General features: G+C 50.1%; 1 protein-coding gene across 1 annotated transcript in view; it reads right to left on the minus strand.

Annotated features, from left to right (window-relative positions):
* Positions 1 to 313: 313 nt before the first annotated feature.
* LOC137457918 (neuronal acetylcholine receptor subunit alpha-10-like) overlaps positions 314 to 21,350 on the minus strand; it is a 95,367-nt gene continuing 74,330 nt past the window's right edge. The window contains 5 exon segments of the mRNA XM_068169669.1: positions 314 to 362; positions 486 to 668; positions 2,818 to 2,925; positions 4,234 to 4,388; positions 20,832 to 20,977. Coding sequence (XP_068025770.1) covers positions 665 to 668; positions 2,818 to 2,925; positions 4,234 to 4,388; positions 20,832 to 20,977 — 413 coding nt within the window. The 3' untranslated portion in view covers positions 314 to 362; positions 486 to 664.

Here is a 21,350-nt window from a genome sequence, read left to right on the forward strand (position 1 = left end):
TCACAGAAACAACTGGGTTGGAAAAGACCCTCAGAGAGCAAAGAGGTCTCCCCTCAGCCTCCTCTTCTCCAAACTAACCACCCCCAGCTCCTTCAGTTGCTCTTCATCAGATTTATTCTCCAGGCCCTTCCCCAGCCTCCTTACCCTCCTCTGCACTGGCTGATCCACCTCCACATTTCTCCTCTATTGAGGTGTCAAGGTGGCTCAAGGCCTCAGCCAACCTGGCCTTGACCACCTCCTGGGAGGGACTTGCAGGTCCTGTAGGATGCTTGAACCCAACACCAGCACCAAGTGCCTGCATCCCGCTCCTCATCTTCATGGTGGGGATGGCCTTGAGGAACTCTGGGTCCAGGCAGTTTTTGCTGGAATCTGGGAAAAAAAAAACACATTGGAGAATGAGGAAGTGAGATGGATGGAGGCCTGCCTAGCCTGGCTTGTGATGCTGAGCCTAGTGCCACATCCACTCCCCCGGTCCCTGCTCTTACCCAGCTTCTTCTTGGCATCCTCAAAGGCTTCATCTGAGCTGAGCAGGGCATTGGGCTTGGAGAACTCGAAGGGGAAGGAGTGGGTGCCATCAGCTTTGGTGGTGCTGAGCTGCACCTTGTAGGGGGAAGGCCATGCTGAAGGACAGGGATTGCTTCTTGTGCTGCTATCCTGGTGCTGGTTACCTGGGACAAGACACCAATGCCCACCTGGTTACAACCTCCCTTCGGGCAGTTCTAGACAGCAATAAGGGTTTCCTCTGAGCCTCCTCTTCTCCAGGCTAATCAACCCCAGCTCCCTCAGAGTCTCCTCATAGGGATGGTGCTCCAAACCCCTCACCAGCTTTCTTGCCCTTCCCTGGACACGCTGATTTCATGATCTCAAAGGTCTTTTCCAACCTGGTTAGTTCTACTCTAGTCTAGTCTAAACCATTCTATTCTATTCTATTCATTTTCTCTTCATACTATCACTTCATCACCTGTGAGAAGAGACCACCCCCAGCCTCTCCACAATGTCCTTTCAGGGAGCTGTGAAGAACAGTGAGGTTCCCGCCTCCACCTCCTCTTCTCCAAACTAACCATCCACAGCTCCCTCAGTTGATCCCCATCAGATTTGTTCTCCAGGCCCTTCCCCAGCTTACTTGCTCTCCTCTGCACTGGCTGTGGCCTGGCCAGAGCTGAGTCCCAGGGGACAATCCCCTCCCTGCTCCTGCTAGACACAGCATTGCTGATCCCAGCCAGGAGGCCTTTGGCGCTCTTGGGCACACTGCTGGCTCATATTCAGCTGCTTGTCCATTAGCACCCCCAGGTCCCTTTCTACTAGGCAGCTTTCAGGCCACACTACCCCAAGCCTGGAGTCTTGGCCCAACTGGCGACAACCTCCCTTGGGGCAGCTCTAGACAGCAATAAGGGGCTCCTCTGAGCCTCCTCTTCTCCAGGCTAATCAACCCCAGCTCCCTCAGAGTCTCCTCATAGGGCTGGTGCTCCAAACCCCTCACCAGCTTTCTGGTCCTACTCTGGACACTCTGACTTCATGATCTCAACGGTTTTTTCCAACCTGCTCTATTCTATTCTATTCTACTCTACTCTACTCTACTCTATTCTATTCCATTCCATTCCATTCTATTCCATTCTATTCCATTCATTCCCTCTTGGTTCTATCACTTCATTACCTGTAAGAAACCACCCCCAACCTCTCCACAATGTCCTTTCAGGTAGCTGTGAAGAGCAGTGAGGTTCCTCCTCTGCCTCCTCTTCTCCAAACTAACCATCCACAGCTCCCTCAGTCAATCCCCATCAGATTTATTCTCCTTCTCTTCTCTCAGCTAAGAACCCCCAGCTCCCACAGTCTCTCCTCAAGGGCCTGTGCTCTGAAGCCCTCACCAGCTCTCTTTCCCTTATCGGCACACGTTGATTTCATGATCTCAAAGGTGTTTTCCAACCTGGTTAGTTCTAGTCTAGTCAAGTCTGGTCTAGTATAAACCATTCTATTCTATTCTATTCATTCCCTCTTCGTACTATCACTTCATTACCTGTGAGAAGAGACCACCCCCAAGCTCTCCACAATGTTCTTTCAGGGAGCTGTGAAGTGCAGTGAGGTTCCTCCTCTGCCTCCTCTTCTCCAAACTAACCATCCACAGCTCCCTCAGTCGATCCCCACCAGATTTGTTCTCCAGGCCCTTCCCCAGCTTCCCTGCCCTCCTCTGCACTGGCTGTGGCCTGACCAAAGCTGAGTCCCAAGGGACAGAGGAGAATTCCCTTGAGGCCCTAACATCTCCAGCCAGGAGAAGGTCAACCCTTAAAGCCCCAAGCCTTGAGGCCCCAACATCTCCAGCCAGGAGAAGGTCAACCCTTGAGGCCCTAACATCTCCAGCCAGGAGAAGGTCAACCCTTAAAGCCCCAAGCCTTGAGGCCCCAACATCTCCAGCCATGAGATGGTCAACCCTTGAGGCCCTAACATCTCCAGCCAGGAGAAGGTCAACCCTTAAAGCCCCAAGCCTTGAGGCCCTAACATCTCCAGCCAGGAGATGATTAACCCTTGAGGAGCAGCAGCTCTGGCCAGGAGAAGAGCAGGCCTTGAGGAGCAGCAGGTCCACCCAGGAGAAGATCAAGCCTGGAGGAGCAGCAGCTCCAGCCAGAAGACCATCCCTTGAGGACCTAATACCTCCCCCCTGGCCCTCCCAGGGAGGAGAGGCCATGCCCAGAATGACCTCCTCCAGCAGCTGTCCAAGCCAAGGGCTATTGCCATGAAGCCATGGCCACTATCTTCTCCTGCTTGAGGTCCTCCACCTCCCAGCCCCTCCCAGGAGCTGGAAGCCACCTGAGATGTCCTCACCTGAACAACAAGTTGAGGCCAAAGAGGGTGAACATCACAGCCATGTAGCCCACGATGCCTGTGGCATAGCTGATCCTGTAGATCAGGAGGAACCATTTGTAGACCAACCTGAGGAGGAGAAGGAACCCAAGGAGGTCAGGAGCCAGCATGAAGACAATCCATTTCACCACCCACCCCCTAGAGTAGAACTGCTTCTGCTTCTCCTGAAGGAGACCAGCTCCAGAAGGTCCTGGAAGGAGCCAGGAGGGACAATTGAGGTAGAGGATGGAGGTGAGGGGAGGACAAGCTGAAGGTCACAGGCTTCATACAGTCATGGAATGGTCTGGGTTGGAGAACACCTTGAAGGTGATGGAGGCCAAGCATGGCCCCAGCACTGCCCCAGCACCACCACCACAGGGCCCTCAGCACCACAGCTTCCCAACCCCTCCAGCCATGGGGACTCCACCACTGCCCTGGGCAGCTGCCACAGGCCTGGGCACCCCTCAAGGGGCACAAATTGCTCCTCAGGGCCAAGCTCAACCTCCCCTGCCACAACCTGAGGCCATCTTGGCCCAGCCCTCAGGAGCAGCCCTTGAGCCCCAGCTGGCTGCAAGCTGCTCTCAGGGAGCTGCAGAGAGCCACAAGGTCTCCCCTCAGCCTCCTCTGCTGCAGCCTCAACCCCCCCAGGGCCCTCAGCTGCTCCTCACAACTTCTCCACAGCCTTCTCCTCCTTCCCCAGACCCCTCCCCAGCTTCCTTGCCCTGCTCTGGTCCTGCTCCAGCCCTCAAGCTCCTCCTGGCAGGGAGGTTCCAACCCTGCCCCCAGGCTTGCAGCTGTGGGCTCCCCAGTGCCCAGCCCAGGGGCACAATCCCTGCCCTGCTCCTGCTGCCCACCCCATTGCTGCTCCAGGCCAGGCTGCTGCTGCCCTCCTTGCCCACCTGGGCACCCCCTGCCTCCTCTCCAGCCTCTGCCACCAACCCCCCCAGGGCCTTTCCCCCCAGGCACTTCCCAGCCCCTCTGCCCCCAGCCTGGAGCCTTCCTGGGCTTGCTGTGCCCCAGGGGCAGGTCTCAGCCCTTGGCCTCAGTGCCCTCATGCCAGGTCACTTCCCAGGGCCATCAGAGCTTCAAGCTCCTCATTCAAGCCCCAGGCCTGCAGCTGCCAGGGGCTGCTCATGGCCTTCACTTCCCAGCCCCAAATCCTGGCATCTCCAGATGCCCCAAGCACCTGGATTCCATGCCAGGAATGCCCTTGGTGATGCCACCAGCCCCCCAAGGGTAGCTCTCCAGGTCCCTCAGGTCTCAGGCTGGCCACCAACAGGTGGTCCAACACCCCCACAGTTCAAGGCAGAGGAGGTGGGGGAGAGAGGTCCTCCAGCCGGGTTAACCTTGAGGGTGAGGAGCTGCCCTCCTCCAGAGGCTCAGGAGCCCTGTACCCACCTGGGGGTTGTCTGTACCAGAGGTTTCCTGGTTGCCCTGAAGGTGACAAAAGCTGTGACAGCTGAGAAGAGGACCCAGATGACCAGGAACCTCCACCAGTTGAGCTTGATGGTGAAGTAGAGGGGCACCACCCACACCTGGAAGAGGGTCACCATCTGCAGGGACAGAAGGAAAGGGTTTGGGAGACCCCAGACACCTCCTGCTGGACCTTCTCCTGCCACCCTCCAACAGCTTGGGAAGAGCACCAGGACACCCAAGAAGGTTTGGGTGGTGACAGCCTCAGAGCTTGGCCAAGGAAGCAAAGAGCTGGAAGGAGAACACAGAGGAGACCCCTCCAGAGGAAGGCTGTGGTGAAGGCACATTATGCCCCGATACTGACTCTTGTCCCAGCATGTGGGCAAGTTCCCCCTCCTCCAGGAGGAAGACAAAAGCCAAGGCATTAGCCAGGCTTGCACGCACCCAGCGCATGCAGCGCTCGTGCTGACACCAAGTATGGGCATAAGCCTAGCTTCACGCTTTCTATAGGCTGAAGCCAGTTGCTTATGAGAGTGCCCATTGGTCAAGCCCAGCCTCGAGGGATCTATAAGTATCACCCCAGTTGGTGAACACGTTGCCCCCTCATTTACTCTGTCTCTGTGCTAGCTCGAGAGAGCAACTCTCGAGCTGCAGCCTTCGCCATTGAGCTTATTGTTATTAGCTTCTGTTATACATGCACGCATGCTGGAAGCGTCTGCGTAGTGAAGAAGCACAGAGGGAGGACCTTTGCTGAGCCTGAGGAGCTCAACGTTGCTGCAGCCAGCCGTGCCGACCGGGAGAGCCCATCGTGCCACCGGAGGACTGGACTGACCCCCGAGGGTAAGATCTGCCCAGTTACCGGGGGGAAGGGACTCGATTGATAACCGAGTCCACGTATGCCTAGCATCGAACCGGGACCACTCTGAGAGTCCTGTTACTCCTTTAAGCTCGGTAAAGAGAATCCGCCGCCTAACGCAGCCGCATTCTCTCCCCGAGGCTGTTTGCATCAGCCCTGAGACTCGCCGTGGTTGGGCCGACCCCCGTAGCTTCGCCTGCTTCCCTCGTTCGAGCCCACCTACCGGCCACCGTCGTCCCGCCCTGCCGTGCGAGCCGACTCCTGAGGGCCGACCCCACGGGCCGACCCCTGTTGTCTGAAGGGAATTGAATATCGTCCACGTGCTTTCCACCCACTAGCACTCGGTTCAAAGGATCCGCGTCTAGCAGAGTAAGCGCTGACGCATAGACAGATTATAATATTGCTGTGTAGAGCCAGAAGCCGCCCGCGTCCCGCCGAGTCTCCATCTAGTGGCCAAGCGGCAGAACTGCACCCTTCCTTATATAAATATAGAAAGGGTTTCTAGATAGTTCAATTACGTTCTAATCATAACACTAAGCCAGTTGTGGAATCTATTTCACGAACGTGCACTAGAACATGTATATAAGTTGGTGATTAATCGGTTATTAATAGTTTGGTAATTAATAAAATAATATTTTTCATAATTCATAAATTCATAGTCATAAATTTCATAACCTCCTCACCACAAAGGCAGAGAAGATGATCCACCTGAGGCTGTCCTCAGGTGGCTTTGGTCTTGCCAGAGGCCATGGCCCAGCCACCACCAGTGGTGGCTTTGAGCTGTGAGGACTTCCAAGGTGAAGAGCATGGTTCAACCTATGCCACCCAGCAGCTGGTCCAGAGCCCCAGGGAGGTGAAGCCTCCTCCAGCCTGGAGAATCCACTTGGCAAAGTGGGAAGAGACCCTCAGAGGTCCTCTTCTCCAACCTCCCTGTGACATTTCCAAGCAGAGGAGGTCAAAGCAAGTCCAAGGCAGCTGAGGCCTCCCCTGTGGCAGCAGCCCCCAGGGGTGGGGGTTTGTCCTCTCCAGGGGGGAGCTTCAAGCACTGGGTGACCTCCTCCAGCCCAGACTCACCTCCAGCGCTCCTCTGGGGACAAGTGGGAGAGGTCAACCTGGGCAAGGAAGAAGAAAGCAGCTGCTGGAGATCAGGGAGAAGGCCTCCAGCCCTCAGCACCATCTCCTGGAGGGCCTCCAAGCCTCAGCACCCCCACCCAGGGGACCTCCACCCTCAGCACCACCCCCCAGGTGTCCTCCAGCCTCAGCACCACCCCCTGGAGGGCCTCCAGCCCTCAGCACCACCCCCTCCTCCCTCCCAACAGAGAGGGGAGAAAAGGAAGGATAAATCCACCAGGCAATGATTTGGAGTCAGCTTGGAAGTAGAGAGGTAAAGAGTTGTCTTTAAACAATATATATATATATATAACAATAACAGGAAAGGTTCTCAAGGGCAAGGGACAAGGATGGATGGGAGTGGGACAAACAAAGGGACAAATACAAAACCAGTCTTTCTCTGAGGAGGCAGCAGGGAGAAGGATCAGGTGTGACCACGTGGCAGAGGAGCAGGAGGGCAGCTGCAGTGGCTCTCATCCAGCAGAGGCAGGAGCCAAAAGGAGAGCCAACAGCTACGATGTCCTGCTTTTTCTAGCCTAGCTGGGCAGGGAGGGGGGAGTGGAACAGACTCAGCTTCCTGGGGGGCAACGCCCTGCAGGGAGGGTAAAGTCCCCTCAAGCCCTCCACCCTGCTTGGGTTTTTTGTTCCCAGAATTGGCATTAACCTAACACAGGAGGTTTTGGGGGAATTTGTCAGCATTTGGCCAAGTTCCTCTTTGGGACTTTGGAGGTTTTGTTCAGGATTTGGGAGGTTTGGGTCAGGTTGTGGGGGGTTGGTGCAGGATTTGGGAGGTTTTGGGTGGAATTTGTCAGGACTTGGTCAGGTTGTGCCCAGGTTTGGAAGGTCTTGGTTAGAGCTTGGGAGGTTTGGGTCAGGTTGTTGGGGGCTTGGGAATGGATGGAAGAAGTGTTGGGGGCAATTTGGTCTGAATTTGGCCAACTTCCTCCCTGGGTCTTTGGGAGGATTGGGTAAGGATTTGGGAAGTTTTGGTCTCGTTTGGGCCAGGATTTGGCCAAGTTCTGTACAGCATTTGGTAGGTTTGGGGGGGAATTTGTCAGGCTTTGGCCAAGTTCCTCCCTAAGACTCCCTAAGGTTTTGGGCAGGATTTGGGAGGTTTTGTGGGGATTTGGGAAGGCTTTGGTCTGTGGATTGAAGCAGGGTTTGCCAAATCCTGCCCAGAATTTGGGAGTTTTTGTTGAGGATTTGGGAGGTTTGGGCCAGATTGTGGGGGGTTGGTGCAGGATTTGGGAGGTTTTGTGGGGATTTGGGAAGGATTTGGCCAAGTTCCTCCCTTTGACTTTGGGAGGTTTTGGGCAGGATTTGGTCAGGAGTTGTTCTGGCTTGGGCCAGGAGTTGGCCAAGTTCATCCCTAGGACTTTGGTAGATTAGGAGAAGGATTTGGGAGGTTTGGGTCAGGATTTGGGAGGTTTGGGTCAGATTGGAGGAGGTTGGGACAGGATTCAGCAAGTCTTGGGGGATTTGGTTTGGCTTTGGCCAACTTCCTCTCTTGGAGTCTGGGAGGTGTTGGGTAGGATTTGGTCAGGAGTTGTTCTGGCTCGTGCCAGGAGTTGGCCAAGTTCTTCTCTAGAAATTTGGGAGGTTTTGTTCAGGATTTTGGGAGGTTTGGGGGGGAATTTGTCAGGAGTTGGTCAGGTGGTGCCTAGGTTTGGGAGGTCTTGGTTAGAACTTGGGAGGTTTGTGTCAGGTTGTTGGGGGGCTGGGATAGGACTGAGGAATTTTTGGGGGGAATTGGTCAGGATTTGGCCAAGTTCCTCTGTAGGACATTGGGAGGTTTTGTTCAGGATTTGGGAGGTTTTGTGGGGATTTGGGAAGGATTTAGTCTCTGGATTGAAGCAGGATTTCGTCACATCCTGCCCAGAATTTGGGAGGTTTAGGGAAGGATTTGGGCGGTTTGGGTCAGGTTATGGGGGGTTGGTGCAGGATTTAGGAGGTTTTGGGGGGAATTTGGCCTGGATTTGACCAAGTTTCTCCTTGGGTATTTGGGAGGATTGGGTAAGGATTTGGGAGGCTTAGGTCAGGTTCTGGAGGGTTGGTGAAGGACTGAGGAAGTTTTGGGGGGAATTCGTCAGGCTTTGTCCAAGTTCTTCCGTGGGATTTTTGGAGGTTTTGGGCAGGATCTGGTCAGGAGTTGTTCTGGCTTGGGCCAGGGCTTGGCCAAGTTCTTCCCTAGGGCTTTGGGAGGTTTGGGGCAGGACTCAGGAGGCTTTGGGAGGTTTTGGTGTGGGTTGGGCCAGGGTTTGTCCAAGCTGAGCTCAGGACTGGGAAGGTTGTGCTCAGGAACTGGGAGTTTGCGTCAGGTTCTGGAGAGGTGGGGAAGGATTGAGTAGGACTTTGGGAGGATTGGGGAAGGATTTTTTCAGGAGTTGTTCTGGCTTGGGCCAGGACTTGGCCAACTTCTTCCCTAGGAGTTTGGGAGGTTTAGGGAAGGATTTGGGAGGTTTGGGTCAGGCTGTGGGGGATTGGTGCAGGATTGGGGAGGTTTTGGGGGGAATTTGTCAGGAGTTGGTCAGCTTGTGGCCAGGTTTGGGAAGTCTTGGGTAGTGGTTGAGAGGTTTGGGTCAGGTTTTTGGGGGTTGGGACAGGATTGAGGAGGGTTTGGGTAGGATTTGGGAGGTTTTGGTCAGGTTGTGGGGGGTTGGTGCAGAACTGAGGAAATTTTGGTGGGAATTTGGTGGGAGGTTTGGGGCAGGATTTGGTCAGGATTTGGTGTGGGTTGAGCCAGGATTTGGCCAAGTTGTGCCCAGGGTTTGGGAGGTCTTGTGGGGATTTGGTGAGGATTTGGTCTCTGGATTGAAGCAGGATTTGGTCAGATCGTGGCCAGAATTTGGGAGGTTTTATTGAGGATTTGGGAGCTTTAGGTCAGGTTTTGGGGGGTTGGTGCAGGATTTGGGAGGTTTTGTGGGGAATTAGTCAGGAGTTGGTCAGGTTGTGGGCAGGTTTGGGAGGTCTTGGTTAGAGGTTGGGAGGTTTTGAGGTGTTGGGACAGGTTAAGAAGGTTTGGGGATTTATTCAGGATTTGGCCATCTTCCTCCCTGGGATATTGGGAGGTTTTGGTCAGGATTTAGGAGGCTTTAGGGGGAATTTGTTAGGCTGTGTCCAAGTTTTTCCCTAGGACTTTGGGAGGTTTTGGGCAGGATCTGCTCAGGAGTTGTTCTGGCTTGGGCCAGTACTTGGGAAGTTCTTCCCTAGGAGTTTGGGAGGATTAGGGCAGGATTTGGGAGGCTTTGGGGGGAATTAGTTGGGATTTGGTCAGGTTGTGCCCAGGTTTGGGAGGTCTTGGTTAGAGCTTGGGAGGTTTAGGTCAGGTTGTTGGGGGGTTGGTGCAGGATTTGGGAGATTTGGGGGGGATTTGTTCAGGATTTGACCAAGTTCTTCCCTAGAAGTTCGGGAAGTTTTGGGAAGCATCTGGTCAGGAGTTGTTCTGGCTTGGGCCATGACTTGGCCAAGTGCTTCCCTGGGAGTTTCGGAGGTTTTGGGAAGGGTTTGTGAAGGTTTGGGGAGCTTTTAGTCTGGGTTGGGTCAGGATTAGGTCAGGCTGAGCTGAGGATTTGGGAGGTTTTGAGCAGGCTGTGGTCAGGCTTGGGCCAGGACTTGGGCAAGTTGTGCTGAGGCTTTGGGAAGTGTTTGATGCTTTTGGTGTGGGGCTGGGAGGTTGGGAAAGGCTTGAGGAGGTTTTGGGAGGTTTTGGTGTGGACTGGGTGAGGGTTTGGTGAGGTTGAGCTGAGGATTTGGGAGGTTTGGGGCAGGACTCAGGAGGCTTTGGGAGGTTTTGGTGTGGGTTGGGCCAGGGTTTGGTGAAGTTGAGCTCAGGACTGGGGAGGTTGTTTATCATTATTAACAGGATTATGTGCCACATTATTTATAATTATTAGCAGGGTTATTAGCTCTATCGATTATTTTCAGCAGGACTACCAGCTATATTAGCAATTATTACCATTATTGGGAGTATAGCTCTATAATTAGTCCCTAACAGGACTGTTAGCTCTATTAGTTATTAGCTGTATTGGTTATTATTAGGAAGACTTTTAGCTCTATTATTTATTATTCTTATTAAGACTATTAGCCACATTATTTATCAGTATTAGCAGGACTATTAGTTGCATTAATTATTATTCGCACTTTTAAGTATTACTACTAGTATTACTATTCACTGTGTTATTAGTTATTAAGAGGAGTATTAGCTCTGTTACTAATTATTAACAGGATTATTAGCACCATTAATCAATACTCCTGGGTTTCTCAGCTCTATTATGAATTCTTTCCATTATTAAGATGCTTAGCCATATTATTCATCAATTTTTAATGACTGCCATCATTAAGATTATTAGCCATAGGTATTAGCAGGATTTTTAGCTCCATTAATTATTATTACCAGGACAATTAGCTCTCTTATTAATTATTGCCATAGTTAAGATTTTTAGCCCCCAAGTTTGGCCAAGTTCTTCTCTAGGACTTTGGGAGGTTAGGGGCAGGATTTGGGAGGTTTGGGTTAGGTTTTGGGGGGTTGGTGCAGGACTTGGGAGGTTTTGGGTGGAATTTGTCAGGATTTGGGAGGTTGTGCCTAAGTTTGGGAGGATTTGGTTAGAGGTTGGGAGGTTTGGGTCAGGTTGTGAGGGGTTGATGCAGGATTGAGGAGGTTTGGGGGGGGAATTTGTCAGGCTTTGGGCAAGTTCTTCTTTGGGACTGTGGAAGGTTTTGGGAAGGATTTGGGAGGTTTATCAGTATTAGCAGGACTGTGAGTTGTAATAATTATTGTTAGCTCTTTTAAGTATTAGTATTATTATTAGCTGTATTATTATTTATTATTAATTATTTCCATTATTAAGATGCTTAGCCATATTATTCATCAATGTTAGCAGGATTCTTAGCTCTTTTAAACATTAGCATTAGTGGTATTATTAGGTCTATTATCAGTTATAAGCATTATTAATATTATTAGCCATTTAATTTATCATTATTAGCCTGGTTATAGCTCTAGTATTAATCAATAGTAGGACTGTTAGCTCTATTAGTAATTATTAGGAGGACTTTTAGCTCAGTACAATAATAATAATAATAATAATAATAATAATAAACACCACCACATTATTTATATTTATTAGCAGGGTTATTAGCTCTATTAATTATTATTAGCAGTATTATTGGCTCTATTAATTCTTCTTAGCAGGTATATCAGCTCTGTTATTAATTGTTAACAGGATTATTAGCTATATAAATTTTTATTCCCAGGACTCTTAACTCTATTAACCATTAGCAGGGCTTTTAGCTCTATTAGCTATGGTTAGCAGGACTCTTAGCTCTACTATTAATTGCTAGCCATATTTGGATTATTAGTCGTGTTATTTATCAATATTAGCAGGATTGTTAGCTCTATTAGTTATTATTAGCAGGACTATTAGCTCCATTGTTATTACCATTATTGAGGTGATTAGCCATGGTATTTATCAATATAAGCAGGATTATTAGCTGCCTTGATTGTTATTAGCAGGAATATTAGCTCTGTTCTTTATGATTAGCATGATTATTAGCACTAAGTTTTATTATTAGTAGTAGTAAGACTCTTAGCCATGTTATTTATCATCATTAGCCTGATTACAGCTCCAGCATTAATCATTACCAGTACTATTCCCTCTGTTCGTTATTATTAGGAGGACTCTTAGCTCTATTAGTTATTGCTGTTACAATTAAGACTATTAGCCATATTATTTATCAGTATTAGCAGGAGTATTAGCACCATTAACTATTAGTAGCAAGACTATTAGGTCTTTTATTAATTATTAAGAGGATTATTAGCTCATCTAAGTATAAGTAGCAGGACTATTAGCTCTATTATTAATTATAGTCAGGATTGTTAGTGCCATTGCTTACTATTAGCAGGATTCCTAGCTCTATTAATTATTATTTCCATTATTAGCTATATTATTTATGAATATGATATGATTCTTAGCTCTTTTAAAAATTACTGTTACTGGTATTATTGGGTCTATTCTTAATAATTTCCATAATTACGATTGTTAGCCATGTTATTTATTATTATTAGCCTGATTATAGCTCTAGTATGAACCATTTCCAGTCCTATTAGCTCTGTGAGTTATTATTAGGAGGACTTTTAGCTCCATTAGTCATTAGTATTATTATTATTCAGATTTGTAGCCACAATATTTATCATTATTAGTAGGATTGTTAGCAGTACTATCAGCTCTGTTACGAATTATTGCCATTATTTAGATTATTAGCCACATTATTGATCGATATTAGTTTGATGCTTAGCTCCATTAATTATTAGTAGCAGGACTCTTTATTAATTATGAAGAGGATGTGCTGGGTTGAGGCAGCCCCCTTCCCCACCCCTGGCAACAATAAACACTCAGACAAACGGATTGCACAAGGGATGGAAAGTTTAAACAGCAAGCAGTGAACTTGTACAGAAAAGCAAAAGCACAGTGATAAAGAAAAATCCCACAGCAGAGCCAGAGAGATCCCATCCCTACCTGAGGGTACACCCGAGACCCCCAGGGCTCCTTCTTCCCCCTCCCACTGCTAGGCTAGTCTCAGCTGGCCAGATCTGAGACTGCCCATAGCCAGGCCCAAAGCCAGGAGACATCTCCCCAGTTACCGGCTGACGGAGGAGGAAGAAAAGAGATAGTGCTAGACTCCGCACTGGATCTTATAGTGGGGGCAAAGGATTGTGGTATGAAATACTACATAATTTCCTGTGTCCACCCCTGGGCTGGACTTCTGGACACAGGAAGTAAACACTGCAGGGGGGCACCCAGCTCAAACTGTAACAGAGGATTATTAGCTCATCTAAGTATTAGTAGCAGGACTGTAAGCTCTATTATTAATTATAGGCAGGGTTGTTAGCACCATTACTTAATATTAGCAGGATTCTTAGTTCTATTTCTAATTATTTCCATTATTAGGATTATTAGCCATATTATTTATCAATATTAGCAGGATTCATAGCTCCAGTAAACATTGCTATTAGTGGTATTATTAGGTCTATTATCAGTTATAAGCATTATTAATATTATTAGCCATTTAATTTATCATTATTAGCCTGGTTATAGCTCTAGTATTAATCATCAGCAGGACTGTTAGCTCTATTAGTAATTATTAGGAGGACTTTTAGCTCAGTACAATAATAATAATAATAATAATAATAATAATAATAATAATAATAATAAACACCACCACCAACCCCACTGCAGCCATGGTGTTGATCCCTCCCAGCAGGGTCATTAGCACCATTCACTCTCAGCAGCAGGGCTATTAGCTTTAGTAATCCTTAGCAGGACTCTCAGCTCTAGGAAGAAGGATTTGGAGGACTCCGTGCCCAGGGTCTGGGAGGTTGTGGTCAGGTTGTGGAGGGTTGGGAAAGGATTGAGGAAGTGTTGGGGGGAATTGGTCAGGGTTTGGCCAAGTTCCTCCCTGGGACTTTGGGAGGTTTGGGGCAGGATTTGGGAGGGTTTGGGGGGAATTTGCCAGGATTTGGGATGTTTTTCCCTAGGATTCTGGGAGGTTTTGGGCAGGATTTGGTCAGGAGTTGTTCTTGCTTGGGCCAGGACTTGGCCAAGTTCTTCTCTAGGGCTTTGGGAGGTTAGGGGCAGGATTTGGGAGGTTTGGGTTAGGTTTTGGGGGGTTGGTGCAGGATTTGGGAGGTTTGGGTTAGGTTTTGGGGGGTTGGTGCAGGATTTGGACGGTTTTGGGGGGAATTGGTCAGGACTTGAGAGGTTGCACCTAAGTTTGGGAGGATTTGGTTAGAGGTTGGGAGGTTTGGGTCAGGTTGTGGGGGGTTGGTACAGGATTGAGGAGGTTTTGGGGGGGAATTTGTCAGGCTTTGGGCAAGTTCTTCTTTGGGACTTTGGGAGATTTTGGGAAGGATTTGTGAGGTTTTGGTCTTGTTTGGGCCAGGATTTGGCCAAGTTCTGTACTGCGTTTGGTGGGTTTTGGGGGGAATTAGTCAGGCTTTGGCCAAGTACCTCCTAGGACATTGGAAGGTTTTGGGCAGGATCTGGTAAGTTTTGTGGGGATTTGGTAAGGATTTGGTGAGGTTCAGTTGAGGATTTGGGAGGTTTGGGGCAAGATTTGTTCTGCATTGGGCCAGGCTTTGGCCATGTTCTCCCTAGGACTTTGGGAGGTTTTGGTCTGGGTTGGGTCAGGATTCGGTCAGGCTGAGCTGAGGATTTGGGAGGTTTGGAGCAGGCTGTGGTCAGGCTTGGGCCAGGACTTGGGCAAGTTGTGCTGAGGCTTTGGGAAGTGTTTGATGCTTTTGGTGAGGGGCTGGGAGGTTGGGAAAGGCTTGAGGAGGTTTTGGGAGGTTTTGGTGTGGATTGGGTCAGGTTTTGGTGAGGTTGAGCTGAGGATTTGGGGGGTTTTGGTGAGGTTGTGGGGAGTTGGGGCAGGATTGAGGAAATGTTGGGAGGAATTGGTCAGGATTTGTCAAGTTCTTCCGTAGGGCTTTGGGAGGTTTGGGGCAGGACTCAGGAGGGTTTGGGAGGTTATGGTGCGGGTTGTACCAGGGTTTGGCCAAGTTGAGCTGAGGACTGGGGAGGCTGTGCTCAGGATCTGGGAGTTTGGGTCAGGTTCTGGAGAGGTGGGGAAGGATTGAGGAGAAGGACTTTGGGAGATTTGGGGAAGGATTTTTTTCAGGAGTTGTTCTGGCTTGGGCCAGGACTTGGCCAAGTTTGGGAGTTTGGCCTAGGAGTGTGGGAGGTTTTGGGCAGGATTTGGGAGGTTTGGATCAGGTTGTGGGGGGTTGGTGCAGGATTTGGGAGGTTTTGGGGGAAATTTGTCAGGAGTTGGCCAGGTTGTGGGCAGGGTTATGAGGTCTTGGTTAAAGGTTGGGAGGTTTGGGTCAGGTTTTGGGGGGTTGGTGCAGGATTGAGGAAGTTTTGGTGGGGATTTGTCAGGATTTGACCAAATTCTTCCCTGGGACTTTGGGAGGTTTGGGGAAGGACTTGGACAGGATTTGTTCTGGCTTGGGCCAGGACTTGGCCAAGTTCTTCCCTAGGACTTTGGGAGGTTTTGTTCAGGATTTTGGGAGGTTTTGGGGGGAATTTGTCAGGATTTGTTCAAGTTCCTCATTGGGACTTTGGGAGGTTTTGGGAAGGATTTGGGAGGTTTTGATCTCATTTGGACCAAGTTCTTCCCTGGGATTTTTTTAGGTTTTGGGAAGGATTTAGTCAGGAGTTGTTCTGGCTTGGGCCAGGACTTGGCCAAGTTCCTCCCTGGGACTTTGGGAGGTTTTGGGAAGAATTTGGGAGGTTTTGGGGGAATTAGTCAGGATTGTGTCAGGTTGTGGGCAGGTTTGGGAGGTCTTGGTTAGAGCTTGGGAGGTATTGGGTCAGGTTATGGGGGGTTGGTGCAAGATTTGGGAGGTTTTAGGGGGAATTTGTCAAGAAGTGGCCAAGTTCCTCCCTAGGACATCAGGAGGTTTTGTTTAGGGTTTGGGAGGTTTGGGGCCAGTTGGGTGGGGGTTGGGATAGGATTGAGGAGGTTTTGGGTGGATTTGTCAGGATTTGGCCAAGTTCTTTCCTAGGTCTTTAGGGCATTTTGGGTAGGATTTGGGAGGTTTTGGTCAGGTTGTGGGGGGTTGGTGCAGGTTTTGGGGGGATTTGGACAGGCTTTGGTTTTGGGCAGGATTTGGTCAGGATTTGTTCCAGCTTGGGCCAGGACTTGGCCAAGTTCCTCCCTAGGACTTTGGGAGGTTTTGGGAATGGTTTGAGAAGGTTTTGGGAGGTTTTTGGTCTGAGCTGAGGATTTGGGAGGTTTTGAGCAGGCTGTGGTCAGGCTTGGGCCAGGACTTGGGCAAGTTGTGCTGAGGCTTTGGGAAGTGTTTGATGCTTTTGGTGAGGGGCTGGGAGGTTGGGAAAGGCTTGAGGAGGTTTTGGGAGGTTTTGGTGTGGATTGGGTGAGGGTTTGGTGAGGTTGAGCTGAGGATTTGGGAGGTTGTGGTGAGGTTGTGGGGGGTTGGGGCAGGATAGAGGAAGTGTTGGGGGGAATTGGTCAGGATTTGGCCAAGTTCTTCCCTCGGACTTTGGGAAGGGTTTGGGAAGGATTTGGGAGGTTTTGGTCTGGCTTGGGTCAGGTTCTGCTCAATATTTGGAAGGTTTTGGTCAGGGCTTGGTCAGGAGACATCTCTGGGAGGCTGTGAGGTCCTCTGGGGGGATCCCCTGTTAGTAATCCTCAGCAGGATTATTAGCCCTATTGGTATTAGCACACTATTAGGTGCTTTATTATTATTATTATTACTATTACTCCTACTACTAAGACCGGTAGTAGTAGTAGCAGGATTATTAGCCTCATTATATATTATTATAAGCAGGGTTATTAGCTCTATCAATTATTTTCAGCAGGACTGCCAGCTACTACTAGTATTGCTATTAGGTGTATTATTAATCATTAACCAGAGAATTAGCTCTTTTATTAATTATCTACAGGATTATTAGCACCATTACTCAATGTTAGTAGGATTCATAGCTCTATTATTAATTGTTTCTATTACTAAGATTCTTAGCCATATTTTTCATCAATATTAGCAGGATTCTTAGCTCTTTTAAGCATTAGTATTAGTGCTGTTATTAGGTCTGTTATTAAATATTACCATAACTAAGATTATTAGCCATATTTTTAATAGGTATTAGCAGGATTCTTAGCTCTATTAATTATTATTAGCAGGATTAGTACATCTATTAATAATTATTGCCATAGTTAAGAGTATTAGCCATATTCTTTATAGGTATTAGCAGGATTCTTAGATCTATTAGTTATTCTTAGCATTATTATTAGCTCTATTATTAATTATTTCATTGTTAAGATGCTTAGCCATATTGTTTATAGGTATTAGAAGGATTGTTAGCTCTATTAGTTGTTATTATTAGCAGGAATATTAGCTACTTTATTATTACCATTATTGAGGCTATTAGCCATAGTACTTATCAATATAAGCAGGATTATTAGCTCCCTTGATTGTTATTAGCAGGAATATTAGCTCTGTTCTTTATGGTTAGTGCTACGTTTTATTGTTAGTAGTAGTAAGACTCTTAGCCATGTTATTTATCATCATTAGCCTGATTAGAGCTCTAGCATTAATTATTACTGGTGCTGTTAGCTCTGTTAGTTATTATTAGGGGGTCTTTTAGCTCCATTAGTTTTTGCTGTTACAATTATTAGCCATATTATTTATCATTAGGATTATTAGAGCCATTAATGATTAGTAGCAGGACTGTTTGCTGTATTATTAATTATGGGCAGGATTGTTAGCACCATTACTCAATATTAGCAGGACTCTTAGCTCTATTAGCAATGATTTCCGTTATTAGGAGTATTAGCCATGTTTTTTATCAATATTGCCAGGATTCTTAAATATTACTATTAGTGGTATTATTAGGTCTATTATTAAGTATTTCCACAATTAAGATTGTTAGCCATGTTATTTATCATTATTAGCCTGGTTATAGCTCTAGTATTCATCATCAGGACTGTTAGCTCTATTATTATTAGGAGGACTTTTAGCTCTTAATAATAATAACAACAACAACAACACCCCCAACCCCACTGCAGCCATGGTGTTGATGCCTCCCAGCAGGATCATTAGCAGCATTCATTCTCAGCAGCAGGGCTATTAGCTTTAGTAATCCTTAGCAGGACTCTCAGCTCTAGGAAGAAGGATTTGGAGGACTCCGTGCCCAGGGTCTGGGAGGTTGTGGTCAGGTTGTGGAGGGTTGGGAAAGGATTGAGGAAGTGTTGGGGGGAATTGGTCAGGCTTTGGCCAAGTTCCTCCCTGGGACTTTGGGAGGTTTGGGGCAGGACTCAGGAGGCTTTGGGAGGTTTTGGTGTGGGTTGGGGCAGGGTTTGGCCAAGTTTGGCCAAGTTGAGCTCAGGACTGGGGAGGCTGTGCTCAGGATTTGGGAGTTTGGGTCAGGTTGTGGAGAGTTGGTGCAGGATTTGGGGGGAATTTGTCAGGTGTTGGGCAGGTTGTGGGCAGGTTTGGGAATTCTTGGTTAGAGGTTGGGAGGTTTAGGTCAGGTTGTGGGGGGTTGGGACAGGATTGAGGAGGTTTTGGGTGGATTTATTCAGGATTTGGTCATCTTTGTCCCTGGAACATTGGGAGGTTTTGGTCAGGGCTTGGTCAGGAATTGCTGTGGGTTGGGCCAGGCTTTGTTCAAGTTTTGGCCAAGGGTTGAGAGGTTTTGATCAGGATTTGGGAGGTTTTGGTCAGGTTGTGGGAGGTTGGTGCAGGATTTGGAAGGTTTTGGGGGGAATTTGTCAGGAGTTGGTCAGGTTGTGGGCAGGTTTGGGAGGTTTTGGGGGGTTGGGACAGGTTTGAGGAGGTTTTGGATGGATTTGATCAGTGTTTGACCAAGTTCCTCTTTGGGAGTTTGGGAGGTTTGGGGCAGGATTTGGCAGGTTTCGGGTGGAATTTGTCAGGATTTGGTCAGTTTGTAGCCAGGTTTGGGAGGTCTTGGTTAGAGCTTGGGAGGTTTGGGTCAGGGGTTGGGATTGGATTGAGGAAGTCTTGGGGGGAATTTGTCAGGATTTGGCCAAGTTCTTCCCTTAGGACTTTGGTACTTTTGGGGAAGGATTTGGGAGGTTTGGGTCAGGCTGTGGGGGGTTGGTGCAGGATTTGGGAGGTTTTGGGGGGAATTTGTCAGGATTAGGTCAGGTTTTGGCCAGGTTTGGGAGGTCTTGGTGAGGTTGTGGGGGGTTGGGGCAGGATTGAGGAAGTGTTGGGGGGAATTGGTCAGGATTTGGCCAAGTTCTTCCCTGGGACTTTGGGAAGGGTTTGGGAAGGATTTGGTGTGGGGAGGTCCTGCTCCAGAAGGTCCCAAAATCGCTTCAGGACATTTTAAGGGGTAGGACCTTTGTTTGGGGGACAGTGGGGGACAGGGAGAGAGAAGTCTTGGGGGGGGGAATGGGGAGGGGAGGGAGTGTTTCCCAAATGTGGGGGTCACAAATGGAACTCAAAGGACCCCAAAGTGAGAAGCAAAAATAAATATTAATTTCCAAATTCCACCTTAAAAATTACTTTCTGGGTCCTGTGCCCCCCCAAGGGACAACAAGGGTCAGGGGGAGCTGCTTTGAGGGATGGGGGGAGTCAGGAACCTGGCTTGGGAGCTGGGTGGGATCAGGGAGGTCCAGGCAGGAGCAGCCCCAAGGCTCCAGGGGAGAGCAGCCCCAAGGCTCCAGGTGGAAGCAGCCCCAAGGCTCCAGGGGAGAGCAGCCCCAAGGCTCCAGGGGAGAGCAGCCCCAAGGCTCCAGGCAGGAGCAGCCCCAAGGCTCCAGGGGAGAGCAGCCCCAAGGCTCCAGGGGAGAGCAGCCCCAAGGCTCCAGGGGAGAGCAGCCCCAAGGCTCCAGGGGAGAGCAGCCCCAAGGCTCCAGGGGAGAGCAGCCCCAAGGCTCCAGGCAGGAGCAGCCCCAAGGCTCCAGGCGGGAGCAGCCCCAAGGCTCCAGGCGGGAGCAGCCCCAAGGCTCCAGGCAGGAGCAGCCCCAAGGCTCCAGGTGGGAGCAGCTCCATGGCAGCTGGTTCCAGGGATGCTGCCTCAGCTCGCCTGGGACCAGGAGGTCCTGGGAGCACTTTGGCTCCAAGCAGGAGGAGTAGGACACAGCCCCAGGGTTTAGCTCCAGTTTCTGGGACATAGGGAAGGGAAGAACTTGGAGCCACAGCCTGGATGTGGTCATTGGGGCAGCTGAGACCTCTCCAGCCTGAAGCTGGGGCTTGAGGTCCTGCTGTTGGGTTCCTCCTCCCTGCTGCTGGTGCAGCTCCAAGCCTACAGCTGCTGGCCCCAAGCTACCCTCATGGGGCTTCAGTGGCCATTACCACCCACTGGATGAGGTCCTGGGCAAGCTCCCTGTGGCCATCAGGTCCTTCAGGTCCCTGAGGCCATGACCTGCAGGCAGCTCTGGCCAGCACCAGCAGGCTGCTGAGGAAGACCATGGCGAGGAAGAGCCACATGCAGCAGCGATCCAGCACCGTGGCCACCTCCTGCCAGTGTCCGGCGTGGCGCTGGGCGGCTCGGTGCCAGGCTGGGTTTGAGAGGTCTGGGCTGGGTTTGAGTGGATCTGGGCCGGGTTTGAGAGGTCTGGGCTGGGTTTGAGTGGATCTGGGCTGGGTTTGAGAGGTCTGGGCTGGGTTTGAGTGGATCTGGGCTGGGTTTGAGTGGATCTGGGCTGGGTTTGAGAGGTCTGGGCTGGGTTTGAGTGGATCTGGGCTGGGTTTGAGAGGTCTGGGCTGGGATTGAGTGGATCTGGGCTGGGTTTGAGAGGTCTGGGCTGGGATTGAGTGGGTCTGGGCTGGGTTTGAGTGGATCTGGGTTGGTTTTGAGGGCATCTGGGGTGGGTTTCACGGGTCTGGGCTGGGTTTGAGAGGTCTGGGCTGGGTTTCAGGGTCTGGGCTGGGTTTGAGGAGGTCTGGGCTGGGTTTCAGGGGTCTGGGTTGGGTTTGAGGGCATCTGGGGTGGGTTTCACGGGTCTGGGCTGGGTTTGAGAGGTCTGGGCTGGGTTTCAGGGTCTGGGCTGGGTTTGAGGAGGTCTGGGCTGGGTTTCAGGGTCTGGGCAGGGGTCGTGAGGGCCCTGGGCCAGCTGCAGCTCTCACCATGTTGATGGTCTGCGAGAGGCTGACCTGCAGGGTGACGTTGAGGGCTCTGTCAGTGTCCTCCACAGGCAGCAGGACCTTGGAGTAGTTGGAGAAGAGGTCCTGGAGCAGCTTGTAGGCAAACCTGCCCTCAGCTCCCAGACAGCCTGCCAGGGACCAAGACCCAGGGGACAGCTCCTGGGGGCTTCAACCAGATCCCCCCTGTAGGGACCCCCCCCAGGAGATGACCACAGGGACCCTCCTGACTGCCAGCTGGGTTGAAGGAGCAGAGCAGGACCCCCAAAGCCCCTCCCTCCCAGCCTGAGGCTCTCCTTCTACCTCCAGCACCTCCAACCCTCCTCAGCACCAGCTTCAGCCTCTCCTTCCACCTCCAGCACCTCCAACCCTGCTCAGCAGCAGCCTCAGGCTGTCCATTTTCAGCAGCAAGGCAGGAGGACTCCAGGCTAACAGCCTCCTGAGCTGGCAGGTGGGGTCAGGGAGCAGCATAATGCCCCTGAGATCCAGGAGGAAGTAGTTAGA

This window comes from Melanerpes formicivorus, unplaced genomic scaffold (genome assembly GCF_026170545.1).
Source record: "Melanerpes formicivorus ecotype bairdi unplaced genomic scaffold, bMelFor1.0.p_v2 SCAF_209, whole genome shotgun sequence".
Lineage (NCBI taxonomy): Eukaryota > Metazoa > Chordata > Aves > Piciformes > Picidae > Melanerpes > Melanerpes formicivorus.